General features: G+C 45.7%; 1 protein-coding gene across 1 annotated transcript; it reads right to left on the reverse strand.

Moving 5' to 3' along the window:
- Positions 1–4,684: 4,684 nt before the first annotated feature.
- Positions 4,685–9,545, reverse strand: LOC127001844 (uncharacterized). Its single transcript, XM_050867041.1, has 8 exons — positions 9,381–9,545; positions 9,143–9,259; positions 8,477–8,607; positions 7,303–7,555; positions 6,981–7,034; positions 6,658–6,770; positions 6,414–6,478; positions 4,685–6,301 (listed from the first exon to the last, which is right to left on the reverse strand). Exons 1-8 carry the CDS (start codon positions 9,454–9,456, stop codon positions 6,160–6,162), a joined length of 951 nt encoding a protein of 316 aa, XP_050722998.1. The 5' UTR covers positions 9,457–9,545; the 3' UTR covers positions 4,685–6,159.
- Positions 9,546–10,624: the final 1,079 nt, after the last annotated feature.

The following is a 10,624-nucleotide window of genomic DNA, read 5'->3' on the forward strand; positions in this document are numbered from 1 at the left end:
AAAAATAACAAGGCAGCAAGAAGTGAGGTGACTGGCAGTATCTTTGATTATTGCCTCATGAAAAATATTGTTTTGCCGGCCATCTGAATCATGAGTGACGGTCCATCACGTGGGCTTGCGGGAATAATTTGCATGTCACTGTGACGTCACCACGACCACGACGACGCCGGGAATGTGCCAGCTAGGGGTGGATCAAATACAATTGTATTTGTTTTTGAATTGTATTTAAATGCAATTTTAATGTATTTGTATTTGTATTTGTATTTTGACATCCAGAGAAAAAAGAATTTTGTTTTTATATTTGTATTTTGGCACCCAAAAAAATAAGTATTTTGTATCTGTATTTGAATTTTGGCACCCAGAAAAAAGTATTTTGTATTTGTATTTATATTTCGAGTCAAAACCATTTGAGGAGGATAAATACTGTTAAGGAAATAGAAAAAGAAATAATGTTAAACCGCGTTAAGGCGGAGGAGGAAACAGATGAAGGTTGAAGGCGAAGGAGGAAAGGATTAACGTCAGATCACGGGGAAAGCGGAGTAAGGAGAACATTAAGGTTGAAGGCGAAGGAGGAAAAAAATATTAAGGGTGGGGAGTACGGAGGAAATTAACCTCAGGTCACATGGAGGAGGAGTGTAGGAACTAGGAAGTGATTTTTTTTTTTTTTTTTTTTTTTTTTTTTTACGTCGTTGCCTGTTGCGCCGGTTGGCATCTTCCTGGTGGGGCCTGATGGTCGGCCCAAGGCTTCTTCCAGGTGGGGCCTGATGGTCGGCCCAGCCCGTTCTGGCGCAGGCGAGTGTTTATAGTGGCGCCATCTTGCATTGAGGTAATAAGATGATTAATGTTGGAAGAGGAGTAGGAGAGGATTTAGGGAGTTACTGAAGGATGGGGTGGCTCGGAAGAAGGATCCGCCCGCAAAAATGTGTGACGTCACGGACATGGGAGACGTATAGGGGATGAGATGTGAGTGAAGACGACGAGAGACAGTAAACCGATCTGTTGCTTTAACTTGGCAAATGCACTACAGTCATCTATCAAAAAGAGGTTGCATCCATTTCTTGAGAGGACTGGTGTCATTGCCGCAGCTGTCATGGGCCCCAGAAAATGCAAAAGGAAAAGGTTTCGAAGATTGTGGACCTAATTATTTCCCAGTCAACTCAACCGACCTTGAAGAAGAAAACATTTCAAGAGAGTAAGCCTTTCGTCTTTTCGGCTGGCATGAGTGCAACACGACCTCGTCTTTTTGCCTACATGCCTCCAGCTGGGCAAATGATGGCAAGTGCATCATTATACCTACACTACAGTGGTGAAGGCAGAACTTGAAACGTACCTAGAAGAAGGTGTTTTGCCTTTTGATGTCAATCCACTGAGGTACTGGCATGATGCAAAATGCTTAAAAAATTTGAAGCACTTTGCCAAGAATATTCTAGGGTGCTGTGCAACGTCGGCACCATCTGAGAGGGTGTTTAGTAAGGCCGGCAATTTTTACACTCCTGAGCGAGCAAAACTCGGCCCGGAAACTCTCCGGGCATTAATGATGCTAAAATGCAATCATGATATGTAAAGTGTAAACTTGTGAAAAAAATATCTTTATATTTTGTGCATAATTTCAGGAGTATTTTTATTTGTATCTTTGAAATCTGGAATAGGAGCATTTGTATTTGTATTTGTGTTTTTTGAACCAGTACTTGTATTTGTAATTGTATTTTTAGATTCAGGAATAGAAGTATTTGTATTTGTATTTGTATTTTTAGATTCAGGAATAAAAGTATTTGTATTTGTATTTGTATTTTTGGAATCCCGAACAAAAGTATTTGTATTTGTATTTGACTTATAAAAAAGCAGTATTTGATCCAACCCAGCTGCCAGCTGGCCTTCGCCCCTTCCCCCCTCCACCCCATGGTCGCGCCGGACTTACGCCGCCTGACCCAAGAATCTTACCTGGGCTGGAGGGGGGGGGGGGGGGGGGTTATTTTACGGAGAGACAGACCCAATAAAATTTAACACGTCAAGGGTATTGATCTGCTTTTTTGTGGTCATGTAGCCTATACACCTGAGAGGGGAACGAAGGCGAACAAGAGGGGAACCCAGCAGTTCTTGGGATAGTGTATAATTAAGAAAGTATACTGAAGGTTATACTTAAGGTGAAAGAAATTGTCATATGAAACAACATAATACTAAGAGTCAATTTTTCAGTCAGCCCGACAAACCAGAGGAAGGTTGGATGCTGGCAGAAGTTCGCAGGTCACAAGTGAAGGGGAGGGGGAGGGGAGAGGTGCACCATGACTAGCGCCAGTCCTTGAGAGTTCAAAAGAGCCTGCCATGGCGTCTATGTGGAGATTTTTTAATCTAGGATCGCCGAATGGAGGATCCCGCATCCGCTTTCTGGCAGGCCGCTGCCCCTCCGTGCTACAAGGTACAGCGAGCCAAAGGTCCTCGGGTTTAGGGGATCACGAAGGTCAGATATTTACTGCTGCGTGAGACTTTCATCTGTGGGGAAAACCTGTATGCCAAGGAGGACCTGCTCTCCCTGATTGACGGCTGTCAGTCTATCACATCCCGTAATGTTTCGCTGAAGAAAAGTTATGGCCTGCTTTTATGATTATGTTCTGTAAATGCATTTCAGAAGAAAATATGTATAAGTTATGAATTATAATCGACTCTCCGTTAACACAGGTGTATGTATCACCCTAAGTTCCTGAGCTACATGCGGCGCATTGGATGTCTCCTTAGCTGTCTCCGATGATTGAGTTACTCGATGAGTGATTACCTGGAGAAACCCAGGGAAGGCAGGTGCAGCAGCCACCCGGATGTGGCAATTGACTGTATCTGTTGATGGAGGACCTTTATTCACCACGAGTTCATAGGCTGATGAAAATAGGATAAAGGCTTGGAAATAAAAAGATTGTCTTAGAGGATATCTCAGCCATTCTGCCACAATATTGTCTGAAGGGGCTATCGCGTCGCTTTTTCGATGATTCGACGGGGAAATAAAAAAAATAATAATATACGTGAGGAAAAAAGATCCATTATAAGCTGCAAATGCAGCTAGGGAGGAAAAAAGCCCTGTGAAACTATATAAGGAAACAGACACGGTGTTGGGAAAGGACCTGAAAGTACCTTAGGTCGTTGGGCTTCTGAAGGCGTCACATACCTCGACCACATGACGAGGGACGGCGATGCATGTCATCACAAGATTACCAGACGTGTTAATGAGACCTAATTTGTCTTATTGTTGATATCACTTCTACTATAATCACTAGCATCACTACCACCGCCACTACTACTACTACTACTACTACTACTACTACTTCTACTACTACTAAGAAGAAGAAGAAGAAGAAGAAGAAGAAGAAGAAGAAGAAGAAGAAGAAAAAGAAAAAAAATGAGAATAAGAATAAGAATAATTATGATCACTCCATTATTTTTTTTTATTCTTATCCACTTCTCCGTAATCCTCCAGCAACGACAGAACAGATAACAGCTCTTTCCACACAGGAAGGCGCGTGTGTCGTCACCGCCACTCACCTTATTAGGACTCAGAGCGATGTCCATCAGTTACTCGAGTCAATTAGGTGTTTGCGACGCGCTTTTGATGAAACTGTATACTTGGAACCCTGCGTTAACTGTCATGTCCATCTCCGAGAACCGATAGGCAAAGTCCGTTAAAAGAATGATCGCCAAAGCCAAAAACAAACAATAACAGTTCACACACACACACACACACACACACACACACACACACACACACACACACACACACACACACACAAGCATATATGTTCCTCAAAATTTCACCAAGGGTTTCGATTTTTCCTTCTCTATTGAGTGGCCGGTAATTATCTCCTAAAATAACCAAGAAACACCGAGGCGAGACTCACTTCCTCCTCTGCACCACAAAAGATTTGGAAAACACTCGAAAAGCTGATAGATTTAGGTGTTCTTTTACCTCGAGAGATTTTTCCTAAAGATTAATAACCTGTCGGTAGTGTTTCCGTGAAGTGGGGTGGGTGTGGGAGGGGGTAGGGGGAGCGTGCACGCGGAGTCCCGCCTCCACACCAGTGCGTCGCCTACACGCCTCAAAAGAGGTTCATGAAAACTTTGTCTATTCTTTCCCAGCCTCGGCACATGCTAACCGGGATATACAAATACAAACAACATGCTAACCAATACAATTTAATTTATCACTTTACTCACATAACTCCTTTCGAGTTCGTACAGAAAGGAAGCCTCATTACATTAAAGCTTGGATATTGTAGGCTGTTGCCATCACAGATTACAAGTGCGAACCAATTACTGCATAATCATGTCATTTTGGGTAATGTTGTATATATATATATATATATATATATATATATATATATATATATATATATATATATATATATATATATATATATATATATATATATATATATATATATATATATATATATATATATATATATATATATATATATATATATATATATATATATATATATATATATATATATATATATATATATATATATATATATATATATATATATATATATATATATATATATATATATATATATATATATATATATATATATATATATATATATATATATATATATATATATATATATATATATATATATATATATATATATATATATATATATATATATATATATATATATATATTATATGCTGTCTAATGTCTTATATAATTTTGTTAAAAACCTATGGGATGTAATCGACTAAAATACCATTACCTAGTTGATATGCATCCATTATAATATATAATAAATAATTGCTATTTTGCTATTGCTGATTAAACAAATTAGTACATTGTGACAAGATGCTGCATGTGGAGCGACGCTGTGGCTGGAGATGTGTTTCTCATCGCGAGGCCAATGAGGGCGGCGGCGCTGGGGCTTCGATCCCGCTTGGAGGAGAACCGATCAGCGGACACGATGCGTTCCCTCCTTTCCAGCGTCCGGCGCGATGCGCTGCCGCCCCAAACACTGGTCGTGCTCCGAGCTGTTGCCTTGGGTCAAACGGGGCATGAGTAGCCGGAAACGGCAGTAGCACCGGCTACATGCTGAAGACTCTTGCCTTTGTGGATAAGCCAAGGACTAACTGAACGCGGAAAGCCTCAGGAACATGTTTGCTACGGGAACAAAAAAATTTCAAGGAAAAGGAGCCCATGGAAGGGAAGCCTCATGAAAAACTTATGAAAATACCTAACCTAACAAGAGATGTAACCTCTTTAAAACGAGCTCAATGGAAGTGACTTTCTGGAATAGCCTGAAGGAGGAAGTCTCACGCAAGCAGAGTGCCTTGGAAAGGTTGTAATGGAGGGAGCCTCATGGACGGGGGAGTTCCATGAAAAAATAGCCTCATAGGATAAAAAGTCATTCATAGCCTCATTGGATAGAAAGGAGTTGTTCTATAGGAAGATTAGCCTCAATGAACGGTCTCCTGGGAGGGAAGACTCGTGGGAAGGGAGCCTCATGCAAGGGGGTGGCACATGGAAGAACGGGGGCTTTGTGGTAGGGGGAACTCACGGCGGGGCGGGGGGGAGCCTCGTAGAACGTGAGATCATCATGAAAGGGAGTCGCCAGAAAGAAGGGGACTGCATGGATAGAAGCGTCACATAGAAGGGGGTGGCAGTGGAGAAGAAAGAGCATTTGACTGAAATAGGAATGTCAGGGGAGCTATCGGGGAAGACCTCTGTTTAATGGGCAACCTCAGGGAGGGAAGGGAGCCTTATGAGAGTGTCTTCCTGAAAGGAAGATCCTCATGGGAAGTTAGCGTTATGGAAAGGATTGTCTCATGTGAGGACGCCTTTATGGCAGAAGAAGCCTCGTGGAAGAAGTCTCAGGAAATGGAAGATTCACGAAAAGACGAAACTTGTGGAAGAGAGGGAATCTTGTGGAGAGCGGCCTTAGGTGGAAGGTAGATCTTCATTTAGGATTTGTTTAAGTTGAAGGAATGTCAGGGGAGCGACGTTTGCTCGTGGGATGTGTTGTGTGACAAGGTATTGGTGTGATGTGTGTGTGTGGGTGGGGGGGGGGGGGGGGAGCGCCGGAGACGTATTTTTGTGTGTCAATTGTGTATCCAAGTCGACAGAGAGCCTCACACTGCCGCAGCCGGGGAAAGGCACGGGGATATGGGGTTGTTCGACTATACACACCCACAGTTGGTGACAGTGCTGAGGATACGGGTGGTACCATCCTGCTGGGTCACTTGTACCTGGCTGAGTTCCGTAGGAGAGCACCTGGAGTTCCTCTTGACCAGGGACATGAGGCAGCCACCGCTGGGTTCCCTGTCAGGAGTCAAGGACGTGCACGTAAGGACAGGTTCATGGAGCAGAGAAACGGTGAAGTAATCGTCAAATAAGACACACATTACAAAACAGCGGCCAGCACGGCACTCACCTGGCCACACACTGGTCCTCGGAGACGGTGTCGCATTGCCCGATGCATGTGCCCACGTCTATCACCTGTAAAGGACGATACTGCTCACTGTGAAAAATGTCACCGGGAGATAAGATGCACAACATGTCATGAGCTGAGGATCCACAATCAGACAGAGACGAAGGGGAGGGACTGAGCTATTTGTATCTAAAGAAAAGAACAATGGCCTATAGGGGCATGCCCTCAGTGACTCGCACGGACTCGCCTGTGCCTGGGGGTCGTCTGGGGTGGTGTAGTTGTAGACGTGTTGCAGCAGAGAGGCGCGGTAGCAGGACTCTCTGCAGCCACACTCCTCCACCACCGTCACACACTCGGACCCTGAAGGCGCGCAAAGCAAAACAATTACTCTTCCCTGTAAGCCGACGCCGAACATATTGACATCAATCATGAATGATGTATAAATAATAAACGGAACCTTTGTCAACAAAATATAAATGCCATCCTCCAGACTGGAAGATCCTACACATAATGGCGCGGCGCTAATGGTGTACCGTAAAACTAAAGGAGCGACTCGTTACGGTTACTCACCGTTAGGGCCTTCCACCGCCACCGTCCGGGACTTGGTGGCCCTGCAGCCTAGCTCTGCGATAAATAGGAATCATAGTTATTGTTACAACTCTTGCCATGTGTTCAGGCAGTGTGACAGGCTGTGATACTCTTCGTTCCGTGAGGACGAGTAGTGAAGGAGAAGATAAGGATGGTAATGACGAGGATGAAGGTGAAGAAGATGGAAAAAAAAACATGCAGTAAAAAAAGAAAAAAAAACATAAAGGGAAATGTATTCAGCACAAGCCGGAGAGAGAGAGAGGGAGAAAAAGAGAGAGAGGGACATAGAGGAGTTAATGCCCACCGTGTGCACAGTGCCCCTGACAGTCGCCCAGGTCCAGCGTGGTCTGCAGCGGCGTGCCCTTGTGGAGGGTGACGGGGCGGGGCTGGCGGCGGCAGGAGTGGGGTCGGGTCTGACAGCTGCAGGCCTCCGTCACTGTAACACTCACCACGCCCTCCACGGTGGACAGCCTCTCCACGCGCCAGGACGAGGCCGAGCACACCTCCTCGCCGGGGCAGGAGGGCTGTCCGCGGGTACTGGAGTGCATCAGGAAAAGCTGGAAGAAGACGCGAGAGTCTGAGGGACGCGACGAGGCACCGCTCAAGGTGTCGATTTAGAGCTGTCAAATCTCTTACTTACTTTGCGCATTATATTTTGATTTCCCCATAATGTTTTGTCTGGGGAAATTATTCGTTTCGAGTAATTATGTATCTATCAAGACAACACACACACACACACACACACACACACACACACACACTGCTCCGATAGCTCAGGTAGTTAAAGCTCTGCCCTGTCAGACTTCGCGGCCCGACAGGCGGAGGTTCGAGCCCCGCTCAGGCCGGAATTTTTGCGCTGAGAAGGAGTGGTTACTGTTACCCCTTGAGCAAGAGGGATGGGTTGTGTGATGTGTGGAGGACCTGGCAGTACCCAGAGATACACTATAAGGAGCCTTGCTCTTGTCGGAAGGATGCTTACTGCCGATGACGAGTCCAGCTCGTGATCAGTCGGTGCTGAATTACACTCTTGATGGGTGAAGAGGCTCTGCACAGCTGCTGCTTACTCACAGTTAGCCTAGATACATGATATTCAAGTTACTCCTCACACACCTGTCATTACTAGAATATTCACAAAATTTTGGTGCATTCAACCAACAACATTATTTTCTACAACCACCCCACCGATGCCTCGGCTACAAATGCCTTTTGGAGGTCTGTTTTAAGTCTTCATCGCATCTTGAATTTTCCAACGCGAATCTCATCCCAGTGAGCTTCGTGAATCAGTGATCAGCCATGGCAGCCTGTGTCCTGAAATGTTAGGGGCACGGCAGCACCTCGACAAGAGCCTCCCTCTGAAGTATACCTGGCGCAGCCTTCCTCCATGGGGTCTCGAGCAAGTTGACATGGAAAGTGACACAAGAAAATAAATTAGACCCCGTGAACCAAACAGGAAAACGTCGTGAGGACCAGACACTCACCGTTATTGGGTCCATGTCGGGGTTTTCCCGCATGAGGCGCTGTATATCATGTTTTTTCATCTGCTTCTTCCTGCCGCCGCACCGTCTTCGGCAGTGGCCCACGTCAACCTCGATCTGCTGCCCCGTTGTGTCTGTGGGGAAACAAGCCTTTGTCTCTATTGGCCTATTTTGCCTCAATCTTAATCTATCAGTCTGTGACTCTTGTCTATAAGTATTCCTAAGGCTTTGTCTGTCCGCCTATCTGTCTGTCCGCCCATCTATATATATATATATATATATATATATATATATATATATATATATATATATATATATATATATATATATATATATATATATATATATATATATGTGTGTGTGTGTCTGTCTGTCTGTTTGTCGGTCTCTCTATGTCTGGTTGTCTGATATCTGTAAAATGTCGTCACAGTATACAAATTTGCAAGCGTGCTCTTTGAACTCTGAGCTTCGCAAGGGCGCGTGCTTGCCCGTGACAAAAGTTGGCACCTCATCCTTCCAGACAGTCTTGCCAAGGAGGGTGAAGAAGGAAGACTTTTGGAGGTGGTTTCTTTCAATTTATTTTCTTCTTTCCTTGGCCAGTGAGTGTCATCCGGAGATAAGTCCCTGTTAACCAGCTTGACCAAGCCGTGGAAGTGTAGTTTGCAGTACCTGAGATCCCGATGCTCTTCATTTTCTGGTCACGGATGCAGCAAGGGTTCTCCACGGAGGCGGTCGGAGAAGGGGACAAAATCTCTTCCGGAGACTCGTCATCGTCAAGGGTCCAGGCTGTTAGGGAACAGGCACATGTTGTAACATTAACAACGTTCACAGGTTTTCCTGTGTTTATTGAGAGAACCTATTTACCATGTACTAAGAGCACAGTCTTTGAAAAATTGCCCCTTCCTACCTAACGCAGACGGTGACGCTATGGAAACCAGAACTGGCAGCAAGAGCAGGACTGTTCTGAGAGTGGCAGAAGCCATGAAGATAGCGAGGCGAGTTATCACTGAGGCACTGAGGGGCGTCCTGGAGCAGGCGCGCGTCGGGCCACGGGAGCAGAGCTACTGGAACCTTGGACGCGCCGCCGCTCTTAATAATTGAGGGAGGGAGAGGCGGAGAGGTAAGTGGGAGGTGCCACCCAACTCCTGCCCACCCACTTGTTTCCATAACGAAACCATCATTGAGGGAGTGTGCCCAGGTGGGGCTCGCAGGTGGCCTCGCCAGGTGCCCTGCCCCCGACACGCCCACACTCTGGAGGGGAGTGGCTCTGACCGGATTTCATTTATCGCTCTGTGGCGGAGATATGGCGTGGCGTGGCGTGGCGTGGCGCGGCGAGGCGTGGGGACTTGACCCATCCCAACAATGCAGGGGCCTGGTGCATCATTACCTCTGGCCGTGGCCTGCGCCCTGACCAATGGGCCGCCCAGGCTCCTGAGCACCGCACTATCCAGGGGAACGGCAAGTGTCATCAGACAGGTGCACGGCTGCCCCGCCCCGGCCTTGTACCCCGCCCCCCTCCCCCCCTGCCCTGTGTCTGGTGAGCTCATCTCTATGATGGTCACCGAGCACCACATGGCACCTCTGCCATTTAGGATCCAGCGCCTCGTTCATGCGACAGTAATCACCGTCTTGACGCTCTCCTGGAGGAAGTGTCTTGTGCATCACATAATAATTCAAAGTAAAAAAGTGAGCAGCGGCCACCGATATCCGGCGGCGACGCGGGCGAGTCCAGCGTTACGGAGCACATGTCACCCCTTGCACGTGTCATTTTTGGCGCCGAGACCCGCGGCCGTCCCTGGCCTATAAAACCTGGGAGCTGGAGGCCCAGTTCATGCTCTCGTTTAATTGATGGTAATATTCTGAGTGATAAATATATATATATATATATATATATATATATATATATATCTATATATATATATATATATATATATATATATATATATATGTGTGTGTGTGTGTGTGTGTGTGTGTGTGTGTGTGTGTGTGTAATCATTTCATTTTCATTTATCTATTTATCTATTCCTTTCATTATTGTCTTTTGGGCGGGTGTCCTTGTTCTTCAGCGGCGATCCACTTGGGTAACCTACCGCAGCGCTTCTTGATCCCCCCTGGCCTGGGGCGAGGACAGGCGGTGCGGGGAAAGGGAGT

This window comes from Eriocheir sinensis, chromosome 21, assembly GCF_024679095.1.
Source record: "Eriocheir sinensis breed Jianghai 21 chromosome 21, ASM2467909v1, whole genome shotgun sequence".
Lineage (NCBI taxonomy): Eukaryota > Metazoa > Arthropoda > Malacostraca > Decapoda > Varunidae > Eriocheir > Eriocheir sinensis.

What these genes read in the sequence shown, in the direction of transcription:
- LOC127001844 (XM_050867041.1), bottom strand. Translation starts at nt 9,456, where the DNA reads ATGGCTTCTGCCACTCTCAGAACAGTCCTGCTCTTGCTGCCAGTTCTG. An exon ending in TCAGGGGCACTGTGCACACG is followed by an intron (nt 7,035 to 7,302) that starts GTGGGCATTAAC and finishes TATTTATCGCAG; the next exon opens with AGCTAGGCTGCAGGGCCACC. An exon ending in GAGGACCAGTGTGTGGCCAG is followed by an intron (nt 6,302 to 6,413) that starts GTGAGTGCCGTG and finishes GACTCCTGACAG; the next exon opens with GGAACCCAGCGGTGGCTGCC.